We start from the raw sequence: 18557 nt of genomic DNA on the forward strand, positions 1-18557 counted from the left end.
TTACCTGCCAGACTTTTCAGAGGCTCCTTTTATACAGTCAGTTTGGCATCCAGCCATATACTTTAAGGGGGTCCCTCTGCACATTTCTGGAGTTCTTTTTTTTTTTTTTCCTTCAAAATTCCCTTCTTTTCATTATTATATCCTGCTAATTCCAGCCACCTCAGAAGCCCTGAACTCTGACCATTGTCTCCTCCATTCAGCCAGACTGCAGTGCCTTCTTTGGGCTCCACCCCCGTGCCGTGGTCCAGAAGGTGTCCAGGCAGAGACTGGAGTGATCTCACATCAGGGCTTCCCTTGTGAATCACAGCCCTGCGCTGCCTACTGTTAAAAGTCTGAAAACTGTTTTCCTGTATTTTGTCCAGCTTCACAGTTGAATCTGGAGGAGGGCTTAGTCCTACACCGGGAACTCCATGATGGCCAGAGGAGTAAGGTCTGCAGTTCTCTTCCTAAGATGAAATTCCATGAAGAGGCATTCCCAAATGAGACTCCTTGTGCCACAGCTCCCGCGCATTCCCTCTTCCAGCCTTTGCACACGTTCTTCCCATTTGCCTCGAATGCATCTTCACCCTCCTCCGCCTCGTGAAGGTTTCAGGGAGCCCCCCTGGTCTCTCTGCGCTCTCGGTAGCCCCGTGGTTACTTTTCTCAAATCCTTATATTCTCTGAATTTTTTTTTTTTTGCTCCTGTTGAATTTTCAGCTTTACAGACAGGAGAGACCTCAGTACTCTTCTTATTTTTAAATATCTCTTAGATGTAAACATCTCATGTGTGTTCTTTATAAGGGCAGTCAGCCAGTCTGTCTGAAGCTCGCTCTTCTTTTCCTGGTGAGAACTTGGGTAGGAATTCCAGCCTGATAACATTCCATGTGAGAAGGTCCACAGATGGAGCACACTGTTGAGTGAAAGGAGTTAGGAGTCTGGGAAGTTCATCCTGCTCCATCCCTATCTGCTCTGTGACCCTGGAGTGGTTCCTGTACCTCTCTGAGCTCTGAGTGCCCCTCTGCCTTAGATATACCTCCAGGGCTGATGGGAGGGTGACATATGACATAGCTTCTCATGTCTCCTCTGCGACATTCCGTCTTTGATGTGCTCTGCTTAAGTGGTTCTGAGTTTTGCTTTTCTGGCCATTCACGCATTGATTCTCTGATTCCACAACACCTCTTGAGCACTTCTATGTGTCAGGGATTGTGCCAGGTCCTGGGTGCATAATTGGGCCTAGCTGGCAGTCTGCCCTCACAGAGCATTCAGGCTATTGGGGAAAAGAGACCCCAATCAAAAGATCACACCGTGTATCGGTATGGGTGGTGATCAGTGCTTGGAAGGGGCGAGGGGAGGGCACAGAAAGACTGAAAGATACATGATCAGGTGAGGTGTCAGGGAGGGGTACCAGAGGAAGTGATGCTTAAGTGGAGGTGTGTTGGACCAGCATGAGTTACCCAGGCAAAAACTGGAGGGAAGATCATTCCAGCAGAAGAAATAACATGTGCAAAGGCCACAAGGCTTGGAAGAGAGAGAGGGTATTAGAGAATGGGAAAGGCAAGAGGTGAGCCGATCCCAGGCCAGGTGCCTGAAGATTTCTTACATCATGTGCTTCGTGGGTGTCCCTGAGCTCCCTGCCACAGGGGAGGAGGGGGCCAGGATTTTGACATCAGGAATTGTAGACCTTGGGAAGAACTGATCCGGAGGGTCTTCTAGAAACCATCCTTCAGGGTAGAGACTGGGGCTTAAGAATGAAAGCCACGTGCTCAGTGTATTGCTCAGAAATTCTCTGTCCCTTGTGCCCAGGTTCCTGGGATGTGTGGGTTGAGGCCAAAGGAGACCACGTGGCCTTGTGCAGAGGGCCCCTCAGGTAGCTGGCAAGCTTGACTCCTGTCTTATCCTGACACGGACTTTCGTGTGGCCCTTAAAGTGACTGAACGTTCTGGGCCTCAGTTTCCTTATCCGTCAAAAGTACCAGTAATAGCTGCTTACATGTGAAGAGCCGTGTACCCTGGGATCTTGTGTGTTCTTGGGTTCTCACAGAATCCCCGTGAGAGGCTGGTCCGCACCAGTTTTCTTGGTGAATAAAAGGGGCATGGGTGGGGGGGAGCTAAGGTTAAGAGAGCGAAGTTAAGAGGCTACGGCCACAGAGACCGAAGGGGAGGGACCTGGCATTCAGAGGTGGGTTCATCTTGCTCCACACTTGGTCCCCAAACTGTGCTTTAGGGAGGCAATGGGGAGCTCAGAGACAGAAGCCTGGACACATACCATGGACTTTGATGTGTAGGTTCTGTGGCTAAAAACATTTGGAAATTGTGAGACAAGCCGCCCTTTTGATTGGCCTCCAGGGGCCTCCATGGTCCTTGGCTCCAAAAGGGAGAGAAAGAGATAGGGAGGGAACATAGGGATGTGTCCTTCCCCACCCAAGCCTCTCTAGTTTCTGATTAAGAAAGCCAGAATCCAGAGAATGGGAGTTGAGACAGTGAGGGCCACCTGTATCCTCTGCGGACGGTGGCCTTGGGGACTCCTCCTGGGGCTGGGGTGGGGCGGGTGAGGGCTTGCTTAAGGGGGCTGTGACCGGAGTGTGCCCTCGCTCCTGGCATCTGGCCACCACTGTGAATGGAGGAGGGGGTACCCTCCAAGAGGACAGGAGGGCAGCCGAGTCCTCTGAGCTCATCTCAGTGTCTCAGGCTGGTGAACAAAGCACCGAAGAGTGCGTTCTCCTGTGTGACCTTGGGTGAAGCCCTGCTTCCCACTTCTCTAGGCCTGGGCTTCTTCACCGGTGCCAGGAATGGCCCAAGGTGGAGGGTCAGGAAGTGCCTTTTTATTTTTTGGCCCTGAAAGCAGTGGGTGGAGTGTCTGATGCTGAGGATGGACACTGTCCTGGGGCCAGGGGTATAACGAGGCCCCTCTTCCACCCCCAGAGGCAGGGGGGCAGCGGCACCGAAGGGGCCCCTTCCCATGCTGCCTGGTCCCCTTCTTGCCTTCGGGGGGAGGGTTGCAATTGAGCCAGAAGACCACTGCCCCCCTCCTGTTCTGTGTTGAATGTGGGAGTGTGGCCTAGTAGTTTAGGGCCCCAGGCGGCATGAAGGAGCTGGACCGCTGCCCGCCCGGGACCGCCAGAGGTGAAGACCACCTGGGGTCAGCCCCCAGTTCTCAGCGACTCCAGCTTCTGCAGAGGACTCGGGAGGGAGGCAGAGGGTCTGGGAAATGGTGACCCAGGCTTCCCCAGACACCACCAGGGGACTGCTGCACTGATTTGGGTGCAAGCAGCATGTAGACTTAAGTGCTATCCCCGAGAGCGGCAAGTCCATCAGCGCCCCTTCCTCTAAAACCCCGGGGCTACATGGAGCCCCTCTGCTTTTCCCCACCGCCACCAGTCAACCCTGGCACGTCCCTGTCTGTCTGCTTTCTGTCATTACTTCTGAGCCAGCCTGCCTTGGAAGGAAAAGAGGCTTCAGAGCCAGTGTTCTAGAAAATGCACTTGGGCCTGGGTTGACGATTCAGGTGCCCCAAGCACAGGTCATAGGCTGCATTCTTAGACACCGAGAGCCTGGGTTGGTTGAGGGTTATGGGTGATCCTCCCAGTGAGCTGGCCAGTGGCCTCTGGGAAACTGAGTGTTAGTTGACAATCAGGCTTCCCTCGAGAAGCTGGGGAAGGTTCTAGAATCCTGGACTTTCTTAGGCTCTGAGTGAGAGCGAGAGCCTTTGCTCTCTATGGACCGAGAAGAGGTTTTGACCCTTGAGCATGGGGTTCTGTGGCCCAAGAGACCATTCACTCGGCCTGCTCCGAGGGCCCACGGGGACTGAGAGCATGACCCTCTCAGGTACTGCCCCCGGGTGGGAGCCACCGGACGATCCAGACACGGGCTCTGAGTGTTCACATCCGGAGGTCTCCCCGTCTCCACGCTTCGTGGCAGCGAAGACCCAGACGAACCAGTCGGGGAAAAAGGCTCCGGCCTCCGTGGTCCGATGCGCCACCCTCTTACACCGCACCCCTCCAGCCACCCAAACCCAGACGTTCCGCACTCCAAACTCGGGATCTCCGGCAAGCAAGGCGACCGCAGGTACCGATGGCCTATGTTATGCTCACACTTCACCACTCCCCACCCCGCTCCCACCTGCCACAGCTGTGCCTGGGGTCCCTGTTCCCTTGCAAGAGCGAGTGGAGGTCCCGTGGCCCTCTGGGACAGATCTGGGTGCCTCTCACTGTGCCTCCACCGTGGCAAGCCACGTAGCCTCTCTGAGCCTAGGTTTTCGTACCCTAAATCAGAGGGTTTGTGCTTGATGGTTTGCAAACTTTTTTTTTTTTTTTTTTAAGCAGGAGAGTTTTTTTTTAAGATTTTATTTATTTATTTGAGAGAGAGAGAATGAGAGAGAGAGAGCATGAGGGGGGGAGGGTCAGAGGGAGAAGCAGACTCCCCGCTGAGCAGGGAGCCTGATGTGGGACTCGATCCCGGGACTCCAGGATCATGACCTGAGCCGAAGGCAGTCGCTTAACCAACTGAGCCACCCAGGCGCCCAGCAGGAGAGTATTTTTTTCCCAAGTCATGGCCTAAGGAATTAAAAAAAATTTTTTTTTAATTAACTGCCAACATTTGAGCATCAGGAGATTTTGTGTAAGACGTTTGATTTCTTGCTGACGTTGAAAAATCATATCTGACAGAGGTGGGCCCACTTTCCTGGAAGGTAGCAGTTGGCTTGGGGCTGAGCCACGGCGGCCCCCTTGAACAGAGCACATACTGCCCAGTATTCCGTGGTCCTCACCACTCCCTCCTGCCTCCCCAACACAGTGGCCACGTGGCAGGTGTCATGTCTCATTGTGATCACGCTGTTGTCTGTCTTGCATCCAGTCCCGTTCATCCATTTCCATCACCTGCCTGGACCTTCTTGGCATGAGTTTGCATCCCCCATCTTCCTGAAAAACCCAATCTAAAAACACATTTCTAGAAAGAGCTGCTCCCCATGAAGCAGAGCTCTGTTCTCTTAGCCTCCCCCTGCCTGGTACGACCTGTGAAGCCCCTCCCTTAGCCCAGCAGGAAAGCAGTGGGTGCCAGCTCCAGTGTGTTCTGAGTTCGTGCAGGAAGGGGCTGTGGCTGCAGGAGGGTATCAGGCCGTGAAAGGTACTCAGCAGCCTCGCGCCCCGGAAAACTGATGAGACACACCCTGCGACAGCCCCGATGCTGAGTAGCGGCTGTCAGGAATCCTCATTCATATCTGGGTGGACTGAGCCTTGGGCTGCCTGCCGCCGGGGTGTGGGGTAAAGAAAGAGTCATGACGTTGTCCTTGGACTGTGGGCCTTTCCTTGCCCTCAGGAGGCCCAAAGCCATCAGAGAAATACATAAGCGTTCAAACTCAGACCTGAGACCTGAGTTAAGTGAAACAGTAGATTGGACCAACCACATAACCATGAGATGGTTGTGTTTACCTTTACTCTGGTTCAGGAGGCTCATTTGGGGCAAAGGTTTGGTTCTCTCTTTTTTTTTTTTCTTAAGACATTTATTTATTTGAGAGAGAGAGAAACAGCACAAGAGGGGAGAGGGTCGGAGGGAGAAGCAGGCTCCCCGCTGAGCTGGGAGCCCGATGTGGGACTCAGTCCCAGGACTCCAGGATCATGACCTGAGCCAGAGGCAGAGGCTTAACCAACTGAGCCACCCAGGTGCCCCAAAGATTTGGTTCTTAAAAATGTTTGAGGATAAGTTTATTGTGCTTAGGCCTTCCAAAAGAGGAGTAAGTGGTCAGTCAACCTTGAAGGTAATGATTTTTCAGGTACTGCGCTGAGAAAAGCCAATAGCAGTTGTATTTTTGCAACAGTAGTCATAAATTGGTTGGAGACAGACTGGTCATTGTGGGCTCTTTGATGGTGGATATTGGCTCAACTAAATAAGGGGATCCTGGCTTTTACTCTTGACCTTGTGGCTGGGAGCTTGTACATTGACCGTTTTGTGCAGAAAACTGCCTGCAAGGGCCGTGTGCTCTGTGGCGGCCCTCGGAGCTCCGCGCATCCAGCGAGCTATGAGACGTGCCTCTGGCTGCCGCCGTGTGGCCTGGAAGGCTTGTGGGGCTCACAGGGCGGAGGACAGCAGGGGGTGAGCAGGGCCTTACCCGTCAGAGCCAGAAGTTGTCCTTGCCCCCGTCCCGCTAGCAGGCTGTGCTCCGTGGGTACGAGCCTGCTTGCACACAGCACCCCCCACCCCCTTGGTTTTCGGCCCGAGGTGTTGATGCCTGGAGAGCTGTTCCGAATGTGCACCGTCAGCTGAGCAATAGGGGACTAATGGTAGGGGTCTGTAAGCTCCGTGCTGCATACTGAGATGTTGGTTAGGCTGCATGGAACACCATAGACGGGTAAGCGTTGAAGGAACGCACAGGGATTAAGATGGAGAAAGGAATCACTTCCCTACCCCAGACCTTTTTCGAGAGACTGCATCTGCCCTAGGAACGAACTCTCCTTACTTTGCCATCCGATGGGTTAGGAGTACACCCAGCTCCGGAACTGGGCAACCTCACTTCCCTGTCTTTCTGCCTGTAGAGTGGGGATGACAGTGTGGATCTCAGAGCTCTATCGGGAGGACTGGGGGCGACCATGGGTGTAAGGTGTGTGACCATGCCCGGTGCATAGTAGGTGCTCCGTAAATGAGAGCCCACCCCCCCACCCCCCAACCCCAGATGAAGAATTGAGGGGCTCTCTGTAAATCGGCAAAGAGAGCCCCTCAACTCTTCGTGAGGTGGGCCAATGTGTAGCTGTCAGCCCAGGTGTTTTCATAGACACATTTTGAAGAGCGGGTCTTGCGATGTTATCAACGGCCTCGGCGTCGGGAGGCGTCATTGGGGTCGGGAGCCTGGGCTTAGAGCAGGGCCTGTAGGAGCCACCTGCGGCTTCTTGCCCCGTTGCCCCGTCCTCGTTTCCCTGTTGCCCCGTCCTCGTTTCCCTGTTGCCCCATCCTCGTTTCCCCGTTGCCCCATCCTCGTTTGGAACCCTGGCCCCCATGGTCTGAGCACTTGCCCTTCTGACGTAGGGTGGGCTGGGTGATGGTGGCATTTCCCAAAGTGGGTTCCGGGCAATCACCAATTTTGAGGGATACTAAGGAATTTTTAAAATGGGCTTCGGTGGCTAAATATATTTGGGAAGGCTGGGTCACACAAGCGAAATGGGTCTCTTTCGGGTTGAGCTTCTCAGAGCCTTTGATGTCGTTGTGAGAGTTGTCTGCCCTTACAAGGGACTGGGTCAGCTGCTCATCCCCATTGGACTTGCTCTCAGAAGACTTTATCTACTAGAGCGGCCCACAGCCCCGTTGTGCCAAGAGCAAAGCTGCCTTCAAGCGCCTGTATTCTGTCTCAGAACCTTCTGCAGGTGGGGGTGGGGGTCGGAACTAAACCGGTCAGTTTCCTCCTGGTCGGACCCCATCTCTTCGCTCCAGGTTTCCAGTCAGCGCCAGGAAGGTGCCACCTCCAGGTGGAGATGCCCCAGAATCCCTTAAGGAGCCAGTCCCTTCCCCCCAGATGAACTCTGAGCAGACTTCATCTGGTCTTTGGGCTCCCAGGGTGTGGGGCTGCCCCAGCTCTGCCAGTCACACTGTCTCTCCCAGGATGCCCTCCCTGCCACCCAGGGAGCACTCGGCTTGTGGCGCTGGAATCCGCTGTCTGGCCCTCCTGTTCCGCCAGAGCCACCAGCAGGAAGTGGTCTGTCACCCTCCCTGCTCCTTGGTGGGGCCTGTGGCGGCAGATTCTGGCCGAGGAAGTAGTGGGTGGCAGGTCCAGATGACTTAGTGTCACAAATGTGGCTCCTTAGGAGCCAAAGATGGGAGACCCAGGCCCATTTGCCATCGCCCACTCGGCTGGGTTTCATCTGGGCATTCAGGTCACACACGCGTGCCCTGTGCCTGGCCCTCCACCCACGCTGGGCACTGTGCGGGCGATCTCTTGGGGCCCTGACGAGGTATCAGGCAAGTCAGGTGAGCCCGAGGAGCTGGGGGTCTGGTTTGGGGTCCTCGAGCCCTTCGCACTGCAGGTTCCCCAGCATAAAGCCCTGGACGCTCCCAGCCCCCGGACGGGGCAGTTCCGGGATACCCTGGCCTCAGAGTCCCCTGTGGCATGCCCTTCCCCTGGGCCCTTGTAGTGCTAACCAGTCACCAGTGTTTTCTTGCTCTCTCCTGTCGCCACCCAGCAGAAAGCGCTTTCAGTCGGAGAGTAGAAGGCAAAGCACAAAACCACTTTGAGGAGACAAATAGCAGTTCCCAAAACTCCAGCGGTGAGTGTGCCCTGTGACAACCATCCTGTGCTGTGACCTCCACGCACTCCTTCCCGTGGTGGTGGCAGGTGCTCTGGGCTGGGCTCTTCTTGGTACATGATGGTGTTCCTGGGAGGACATGGCGGGCAGGGAATTAGGGAGGGGGCCAGGGCCAGGCAGAAATGGGAAGGGTGTTTTCTTCCAGGGACCTGCGTCTGGGCCTCAGGGGCATCTCAGGGACCGCTGCTCTTGTCTCTTCCCCGTCCCCATGGAGAGAGGAACTCGACCTCCCCATAGCCTGCAGCATTGACTCAGATGGCCCCGGGGTTGGCGGGGGGTTTGGGGTGGAGGGGAGTAAGAGAGCTCGTGCTAGGTGTTTAGAGTAAACGTTGCAGCCAGTTTCTTTCCAGGACAGGCAAAGGGGGTGTTGTAGAGAGAACTATAGCGTAAGAGCCAGAGACCCCAAGCTCTGGCCCCACTTTGGACCAGAGGCCGTCCAAAGGTCCTCTTCGGGTTGGCCGCGGTGACCGGTGGTGTTTTGGCGCCCCCTGGCGGCTGTCCTAGCGCACCTTGAAGCCGGGCCGCGAAGGCCTCTCCCGTGACCGACGTCAGCTAGCCTAGCCGGGCCCTGGGGGCCTGTCCGAAAGAGGCCCCGCAAGCCGGTCTGCACAGGGGCAACCAGGGCAGGATGGGAAGAAGTTCTGATACTTGGGTTACGGTAAGGTAGGGTACCTCCTCGCTTTCTTGTGCAGCTGTGGCCGAGCTCAGCAGATGAGGTGCTGGCCGCTGCCCAGGCACAGACGGGGGTCCATCAGTCAGGGTCTTCATGACACAGCCAGGAGCATGGACTCGGCCATGGAGGCTTCTGCCCAGTACGCTGAGCTCCGGCTCTGGTCCCTAGCCGAAGCGTGAGCCCCGGTTGCAGCACCTGCGTGCTGGGGACCGGGGCCAGCCTCGCGTTCTCCTGCGCGGGGAAGCGGGGCTCCCGCACACGTCCCTGTGGTGGTGGGCAGTCAGCGAGGCCCGTGGAGGTGACACACTCCCGTGCGGGCTGTTGTGGCGGCGGCGGAGGTTTTAAGGAAGCCAAGTGATACGTGGAGTGCCCCGAGGGGAAGCAAGTGAGGTGCGCTGGGGGGGGTGGGGGGAGCTGGGAATGTCAGCGTAGCCCCGGGAACCGTAGAGCGCGTGCGGCTTTTCCAAATGGCTCACCCTTTTGAGAAATGTAACCCAGCCTCCCCGAGGCGGCACTAAGAGCGATGGGGTGACTTGCCCAAGGCCACACAGGAGGCACCCCCTCCCGGGGAGCCTTCGCCTCAGCAGCCAGGCCGTGTCTCCCCCCCCGCCTCTGGGTCCTGCAGAGCTGCCCCTCGGACTGGGGGACTGGGGAGGACGGTGTGAAGTGCTGGCAGCCACCATTTACTGAGCGCTTACTGCGTGCCTGGCCTGTGTGCAGAGCTGTACGTGTCTCACCTGTTTTCATCCTCACCACAGCCCCGGGGCGGGGGTGGGCTGTCAGTGTTATTGTTAACCCCATTTTCTGGACGAGGAAACTGAGGCCCAGGAGAGGTCAGTCATGGGTCCAGGTCCCCAGCCTGTAAGGGATGGGGCCAGGACCCCGGGCCCAGTCCCTCTGGTCCTCCCCTGCTGCCTTCTGCCTTTGAGGCTCACTCGACAACGCCAGTGAGCAGAACCCCTCCCCGAGGCTGCTCTGGTGTCTGGCGCTAGGATCTAGAAGCAGCTCCCAGCTCCCTCTCCTGAAGGGGCAGCCACACGTGGACATTTCCTCATTAGAGCTCTGTGGGCTCACTGTCTGAGAGTTGAGGGTGTCCAGGAGGCATGGCCCTGGCTGACTTTGCCCTGCCTGGTGCTCCGGCACCAGCCCAGAATGTGAGCCTGGCTCTCAGATCCTCCTCGAGCCCCGATGGCTCACTGCTTCTTCCTGAGGACGGAAGTAATGACAATCATCTCAGAACACCAGATCGGGAAGAGACTTAGCTAAACTGTTTCTCTTTTGCAGAAACTGCAAGTCCCCTGATTTCCAATCCTTTCCCTCTCCTACAGAGTAAGTGACGGTCCCATGGGGGGCTGGAGAGGGCAAGGCAGGGCAGGGAGTGAACTCAGCCGGCCACCTGCTCAGGACCTCCCCAGAGCGCCTGCCCTTGGGCACCCCCTAGGCAGACCTGGCAGCCAGCCGAGGCAGGAGGAGGGCCTGGCCCCAGGTGGGAGGGGGAGTCCGGACAGGGGACGAGGCAGAGTCCTGACCACAGGCAGCCTGCCTCCGCCCTTCCCGGCCCTGGCAGGAACCCAGGCCTTCCCGTTGCTACTCGCGGGGGCAGCCTCAGGACACACCTCCTCCAAGCCCATCTCAACCGCCCTTTGCGTCTCTTCGTTACTCCTCTTTGGCCCCCTTCTTTCCTCTTCCTTCCGCTTTTCCCCGTGCCGGGCACTGGCTTGAGTGCTGGGGACACAGAGGTGGAAGTTTCACCTGCGCATGCGGCCCCATTCCGCCCGCTCTGTCTTCCCTGTCCTCACCTGTCCTGTGTCCTCTCGCCTTTCTACGGCCTTCTCTACTTTCTACCCTTCTCTCTAGTTTATTTCCCGCTCCCTTTACCGTGCTCTGTACTCTTCACCTGGTTTTCGTTTCATTCATACACTCATGTAGCTGTTTCCTCGGCGCGGATGTCTGCGGAGCATGTGGGACGTGGCCCTGCCCCAGAAGAGCACCTGGTCCGTCAGTGTTGCCCCCCTCCCCTCCCCAGTGCCCAGAACAGTGCCTGGCACACAGTAAGCACTCAATAAATGTCTGCTTGATTGAATCAGACGGCCTCTTTATCTGCAGGTCTTCCTCCCTCCCCCCAAGCTTCTCCCTCAGCAGTTAGTGACAGGGGCGGACAGGCTGGGCCCAGAGCCCCAAGCGCAGAGCCCCAGCCAGCTCCCGGGCATCCGGGGTCATTCTGACCCTAACACAGCTGCCTCGTTTCTCCCCCTCCCGCCCCAGAACCGTACACCTGCGGCGCCTGTGGGATCCAGTTCCAGTTCTACAACAATCTGCTGGAGCACATGCAGTCCCACGCAGGTAAGGGAGCCTGCCCGGAGGCCACGCTTTCTCAGGAAATGGGCACCGGGCCTGGGAGCTGTCCTCAGGGAGCCCTGCGGCCGCCCAGGGCAGGTCTGTGCTGAGGAGGGTGGTGGGAGCACCGTTAGGGGGACGAGCTGAAGAAGACTTCCTGAAGGTTGTGTTGTGGCTCTGGCGCTGAGCCTGAAGGCCCCATGGTAGCTGACCAGGAAGTATGTCGAGGGGGCAAGGGAGTGTGGTTTGAGATCTCGGTAAGCCGAGGCAGGGGCTGGGAGGGGCGAGGCATCCTCCCGGGGCAGCCTGGGCCCAAGCCCCGTCTCCGAGCAGGTACGTTCGTTGTAACACCGTCCCAAACGTGACAGCAGCGGTCCTCAAACTGGAGCGTGCCCCAGGCCCCACCCTGACACCGGGGTCTGTAGGCCTGAGGCAAGTCCCCGGTGACCAGCTGCCTGCCGGCTGGTGGCTTACTACCTAGGTGACCTTTCTATCAGCTGTTCTGCCACCTTCCAGGCTTGTAGTATTAGCATCCTCCTCTCAACCGTCCTGCCTTCGGAGCCATGCCTCCCGTTTTTAGGGTTTTTTCACAGTAGCACCCCACTTCTGGTCCAGTTTCTGTTTCAGTCAGGCAGACACTACGTGCGATGGCAGATAAACCCCAAATTCTCTAGTGGTTTGACATAATCACTTCTGCGGTCACAGCACAGCTTAATGCAGGTGGCTGGGCTGGCTGGCCCTGAGCACGGTGACCGAAGCTCCTTCCTCCCCATTGGCTCCTCAGAGCCTCCCTCTCTGGGACTGGGCGGCGGGGAGAGAAACACCCTTCCTCCTTCACCACTTTGGATCACAAGTGACACGTGACCTATGTGCCCACATTCCAGGGGCGGGAGCACGCCCAGCGCCACTGTCCAGGGACAGCCTGACACACTGCCAAGAGAAACGGGAACCTGGGGGTTCAGCTAGCGGTCCTTGCCGCCCCTCCCTCCGAGGCCTCCTTGGGGCCTGGGGCGGGGGGCATTGGAAGTGGTGGGAGGAAAGTGCCTGACGGGCAGGGCGGAGCAGGAACGGTGGTCTGTGATGGCGACTGTTGCTGCTCGTGCCCCTCTTAGGGCAGGTGTGACCCGCCCTAGGGCAGGGCTAGGCTCTCATTTAGGCGGGGGGCTGTTCTGTTCTGCGAGCAGGACCCCTCTTCGTTCATTGTGTCCGTCTGGTCCCTTGCACGCAGTCATTGGGTGGGCGCTGTCCTCTGGGCGCTCAGTCACGTGCTCTTCGGTGGGGGGAGCTATTATTTCTAATGAACTCATTAAAATCAGAGCTGAGCCAGATTGGCGTGTGAGCTCCAAGTTCTGGTGTGCCTCCAGGCCACGTGACCCGGGCAGGAAACGTACGTGTGTGTGTCTCTCTCTCTCTCTCTCTTTCTCTTTCTCTCTTTCTCTCTCTCTCTCTCTCTCTCTCTCTCTCTCTCTCTCTCTCTCTCTCGTATCCGTCCGTCCGTGTCCTCTCCCCCCGCCTCCTTCTCCATCTCAAAAACCTGTGCTCTCCGGCTGCCCTCCTGCTAAAGTCTTCACGTGCCTCACCCCTCCTGCTTGCCTTGGCTGGCAACTGGCCCTCGCCACGGAAGGCCTCGGATGCCCGCTGAAGGCGTTCAGACTGGACCCTGTGGGAACCACTGACAGGCACACCTCTTGGACCTGAGCCTCCCATACTCCAGCTCTGCTGACTCCTCCTCCTCTGGAACCCGGACCCTCCACCTGCCCCCCTGTTGGCTTCTGGCTGCTGAGGCTAATTAGGGAAGAGTCTGTCTGGGTGCCTGTGCTTCCCCATCCCTCAGGCAGTTGGGTGGAGGCCATTAAAATGCAAATCAAGGCTGGGCCGGTGGTGGCCCCTTGGCTCCCAAGCCTCCCGACTTGTTTTCTAGGGAGAGCTTTGGGCCGCTTTGTTCTGGTCCACTGCTGGCAGAGAATGCCTTGCGGGCAATCCAGTGCAAAGCCAGCCTGAATCCCAGCCAGGCTGAGTCAGGATTAAAGGATTGACTCCGTAGAGAAAAATTAAGCGTCATGATCTGTGCAGTTCACAGTGTCGCTGATAAGGGGGATCAGCCTTGAATAACACCAATCTCATTAAGAGGCTGCTGAATGGCACAAGGTAATTCCCCCTAATAAACTTCTTTTCTGTGCTGTAGGAAAATTTGTCTTGCCCCTGGTGACAGTTCCAGGGTATGTTTTGGCAGTAATAATACCGGAGATCGCTAACATTTAGTGAGCAATTACTACGGGTCAGACGAGGCTATGTCGTTAGATCTCCTGAACAAGCTGACGTTCTCATCCCCATTACATAGATGAAGAAACCGAGGCTCACAGAACATAATCACTGGCCCAAAGTTGCAAAGCTTGTAAAAAATATCTAACATCACTTGAGCTCTCGCACGGTGCCAGGCCTTCCCTTGGAGCAGCTCACTTCTCTGGGCCTCAAGCTTCGCATCTGTGAAGTGGGCCGGTCATCGCTCTCACAGGCTGGGTGAAGGGTCTGGATATGTCACACACTGAGGGTCGTAGTACAGTCAGTCTCAGATACTGAGCAACAGGTACCTCTTTTCCAATCCTCTATCCGAACAGCTGCTTTCTCCTTCCTGCAGTGGTCCCTCCCCAGGAGATAGCCTTGACTCCCAACTTTGCATCCGGCCCTTTGCAGATGTGGCTGGACATGTTCATCTCTGGTACTTAGGGGATAGCCACACTGAATAAACTTTATTTTCAGCTCAAGCTATAAATCAAGCCTTTTCACAGGGCATTTACCAAGTACCTCACCCATGTCGGGAGCGGTATCAGTGGGATCTGGAGAAAAAAGTCCTTTGAGTCAACTGATAGTAGACATTGTTCCCCACTGCTAGGTTGAGTCCTCTCCATTCCAGGTCCTGCAGAAAGGCAGAGGATGAGGGAATCACCCTGGCAGCTCGCCCCACCCTAGCATTTTGGTTAAGGAGGGGAAACTGAGGCCCAGAAAGTTGAACGGCTAGCTTAAGCTCATACCCCACAACCAGGGCAGAGCTGGGTTTGAGCCCCGGGCCTTCAAACCCCTGTACACTGGTGCAGAAAGTTGGTAAGAATGGCTGCTGGTTTCCATTTTAGGAACGTGTGTTTCCCCATTTTAAATGTACTATCTGCTCATTAAAAGAGATCGGGAACTTGCAGAGAAGTTAGGAAATGAAGCATCAGCCATGATCTCACTACTCAGAGCTAACCACTGTTGTTACTCTTTGAATGGGCTTCTTTTCATTCATTTTTTTAAAATTGGACTTACGAAGATAGAATTTTACGTACATGGAATCCACTAATTTGAAGAGTGCGTTCTGACCATTTTGACAACTGAGAGTCATCTGATCAACATCGCAGTCAAGATGTATAACATGACCATCCACCCCAAAAGTTCTCTCCTGCCTCTTAGTGGCCAGTCCCCTCCCCGAGCCCAGCCCTGGCAACCACTCTCTGCTTCATTTTGCTCTAGTTTTGCTTTTACTGGAATTTTATATAAATGGAATTACATGGCATTTAATTTTTTGTGTCTGGCTTTTCTCACTTAGCATACTTTCGAGATGAATCCATGTTCTGTGTTATCAGTAACTACTATCACTACTTTTTATTTCTGAGTAGTACACCATTGTTTGGATATGCCACAATTTGTTTATCTTGTGACCAGTTGATAGGCATTTAAGTTATCTCCAATTTGGGGCTATTATGGGAACACAACCTGCTGTGAACGTTCAAGTACACGTTTTTGTGTGGACATATGTTTTTAACTCTATACGGGGTGTACACCTGGGAGTGGAAATTTTGGGTTACATGATAACTCATGTTTAATTGGGAATTACCAGATTGTTTTCCATTCCCATGAACAGTGTATGAGGGGTGTGATTTCATAGCAAGGTACTTGCTATGATTTGACTTTTTGTTTTAGCCATCCTAGTATGTGCGAAGTGGTATTTCATTATGATTTTCATTTGCATATTCCTGATGACTAATAACATCAAAGATGTTGTCTTGTGCTTAGTGGCCATTTGAATATCTCCTTTGGAGAAATGTCTGTTCAGATCCTTTGCCCATTTTTAATTTTTTTTTTGTCTTTTTATTGTTGAATTGTAAGTATTCTTTACATATTCTAGGTAGAAAGACCTCTATAGATACATGACTTGCAAATATTTTCTCCCATATTGTAGGTTGTCTTTTTACTTTCTTGATGCTGGCCTTTGAAGCACAGAAGTTTTAAATTTTGGTGAAGTCCATTTATTTTTTTCTTTCATCATGTGTGCTATTGGTGTCTTATCTAAGAAACCAGTTTTAGCTTTTACTTTTATGAGTATATTCCGAGTTAATTTTTGTATGAGTTATCAAGGGAGGGGTCCTGCTTTTAGTCTTTGCATGCAGCTATCCAGTTTTCCCACCACCAGCTTTTGAATAGATTATCCTTTTGCCCATTAAATTGTCCTTGCATCCTTGTCAAAAATCAACTGTCCATAAGTGTGAGGGTTTATTTCTGAAATCTGCATTCTGTTCCATTAATCTGTATGTCCTCGTGCTAGTACCACACTAACTTGATTAATATGTGGCTTTGCAGTAGTTTTGAAATCAGGAAGTGTGAGACTTCCAACTTTGTTCTTTTTGAAGATCGTCTTGGCTATTTTGCATCTCTTGCATTTCCACATGAATTTTAGGCTCAGCTTGTCAATTTCTGTTAAAAAGCCAGCAAGAATTTTGATAGGGATCGTGTTGAATCTAGGTTAATTTGGGGAGTATTGCCATTTTGACAATATTAAATCCTCCAGTCTATGAACATAGAATGTCTTTCCATTTATTGAAGTCGTCTTTGAGTTCTTTCAACCATGTTTTTAGTTTTCAGTGTACAAATCCTGCACTTCATTTGTAAATTTATTCCTAACTATTTTATTCTTTTGGATGCTATTATAAAATGGAATTACTTTCTTAATTTAATTTTGGGGTGTTCATTTGTTAGTATAAAATACAGTCGATTTCTTTATCATATATGTTGATCTTGTTTCCTGCAACCTTGCTAAACTTACTTACCGGTTCTAAGAGTTTTGTGTGTGCGCACGGATTCCGTAAGATTGTTTATGTATACAACCATGTCATCTGCAAATAGAGATCATTTTACTTTTTCCATTCCAATCTGGATGATTTTTGAAATTATTATTTTTTCCTCCTTGCCCTGGCTAGAATCGCTAATACCCATTGAATAAAAGAGTTGAGAATGGATATTCTTGTCTTGTTCCTGATCTTAGGGGGAAAGCTTTCAGGATTTAACCATTAAGTGTGATGTTAGCAGTGGGTTTTTCATAGATGCCCTTTGTCAGGTTGAAAAAGGTCCCTTCAGTTCCTGGTTTGCTGATTGTTTTTATCATGAAAAGGTATTAGATTTTGTCACATGCCTTTTCTGCATCTACTGGGATCATGTGGTTTTTGTTTTTTGTTTGATTAATATGTTATATTTGTATGTTGAACCAACTTTGTATTCCTGGAGTAAATCCCACTTGTTACAGCTGGATTTGGCTGCTCTGTTTTATTGAAGATGTTTGTGTCTGTAGTCCTAAGAGATAGTGGCCTGTGGCTTCTTTTCTTGTAATTTCTTTGTCTCATTTGCGTATCAGAATAATGTTCAGCTTGTGAAATAAATTGTGAAATGTTCCTTCCTCTTCTGTTTTTGGGAAGAATTTGTGAAGAGTTCCTTCAACATATGATTAGAATTCACTAATGAAGCTATCGGAATCTGGACTTTGCTTTTTTTTCTTTTAGTGGAAAATATTTTGAACACTAATTCAATCTTCTATAGGTCTGTTCAGATTTTCTATTTCTCAAATTGGTTTTTGGTAGTTTATGTTTTTCTAAGAATTTATTTCATCCAGGTTATGTGAGTTGTTGGAATCCTATTGTTCATAATATTTGCTTAAAATCTTTTTGGTTTCTATCAAGTCAGCAGACTTAAGTTTTTTTTAGATTTCCTTTATCAGGTCCAGGAAGTTTCCTTCTCTTCCTAGTTTGTCATGAGTGGCTATTGAATTTTGTCACACATTTTAAAAGACTTACTTATTTTTAGAGCAAGAGCACGTGGGGTGGGGGGTAAGGGGAGAGAATCTCAAGCAGGCTCCCCACCAAGCACAGAGTCAATCCCATGACCCTGAGATCATGACCCTAGCCGAAATCGAGTCGGACACCAAACTGACTGAGCCTCCCAGGCACCTCTGAATTTTCTCACATTTTAATGTGTACTTATATTCATAGAGATCATTTTTCTTCTTATTTTCTCTTAGTATAGGGAATTGCACTGATTGGATTTCTGTTTTTAACCTCAACTTACATCTCTGGGGTAAATTCCACCTAGTGACAATGTATTATTTTTTTAATATATTGCTGTATTTAGTTTAATACTTGGTTAAGGATATTTATATGTATGTTTATGAGGAATATGGGTTTGTAGTTTCTTCTCCTGCAGTGTTTTTCTCTAGTTTTGGATAGGAGTAATGCCAGCCTCATAAAATGAGAGATGTTCTTCCCTCATCTATTTTCTGGAGTAATTTGTGTAGAATTTGTATTACTTCTTCCTTAAATATTTGATCACATTCTCCAGTGAACCCATATGGGATTTTTCTTTGTGATTGGTTATTTAACTATGAACTCAATTTCTGTAATAGATACGGGACTATTTCAGGTTATCTGTTTCTTCTGGAATGGACTTTGGTACTTTGTATGTTTTAGGGTATTTGTTTGCCTCACTTGTATCATTTTTAATCCCTCTTGTATCTGTAGCATATGTAGTGATGTCACTTTCTGTCATTTCTGATACTGATAATTGGTGTCCTTTTTCCTTTTTTAATCTTTTTGGCTAAAGGTTTATCATTTTTCTTCATTTCTACAAAGAATCAGCTTTTAGTTTCATTATTTTTCTCTATTGTATTTATTTTCTTTATTCATTCTGCTTTTAGCTATCTGAATTCCTTTCTTCTTTAGAATCAATTTACTCTTCCTCTTTAGATCTTTCTAATGGTGGAAGCTTATAACACTGATTTTAAACCTTTATTCTTTTGTAATGTAATTATTTAATGCTATAAATATGCCCCGCTGTAGGTGGATCCCATAAATTCTGAAAGGTTATGTTTTAATGTTAAGTTTAAACCATTTTCTAATTTCCCTTATTATATTTTTTGTTCCATGTGGTTTTAGAAGTGTGATGTTTATTATTCAAATAGTTGCAATTTTTCCAAAGACCTATTTC

The 18557-nt window shown here is 51.7% G+C and overlaps 1 protein-coding gene across 23 annotated transcripts in view; it reads left to right on the forward strand.

The window, feature by feature from the left end:
• The window catches only part of ZNF618 (zinc finger protein 618), a 184299-nt gene that overhangs the window by 152764 nt on the left and 12978 nt on the right, over positions 1 to 18557 (forward strand). For 4 of the 23 annotated variants that reach the window (XM_081803419.1, XM_081803424.1, XM_081803421.1 and 1 more), the window contains 4 exons: positions 3804 to 4043; positions 8141 to 8224; positions 10221 to 10265; positions 11202 to 11279. The exons of 2 other annotated variants lie outside the window; for them this stretch is intronic. In XM_081803419.1, the coding sequence (XP_081659545.1) occupies positions 3804 to 4043; positions 8141 to 8224; positions 10221 to 10265; positions 11202 to 11279 (447 nt within the window). The remainder of the gene's footprint in view (positions 1 to 3803; positions 4044 to 8140; positions 8225 to 10220; positions 10266 to 11201; positions 11280 to 18557) is intronic. 17 more of the 23 variants (XM_081803430.1, XM_081803434.1, XM_081803436.1 and 14 more) reach the window with 9 other exon arrangements.

The sequence above is a fragment of the Leptonychotes weddellii genome, chromosome 14 (assembly GCF_054177405.1).
Source record: "Leptonychotes weddellii isolate Sample4059 chromosome 14, ASM5417740v2, whole genome shotgun sequence".
NCBI classification, from domain to species: Eukaryota; Metazoa; Chordata; class Mammalia; order Carnivora; family Phocidae; genus Leptonychotes; species Leptonychotes weddellii.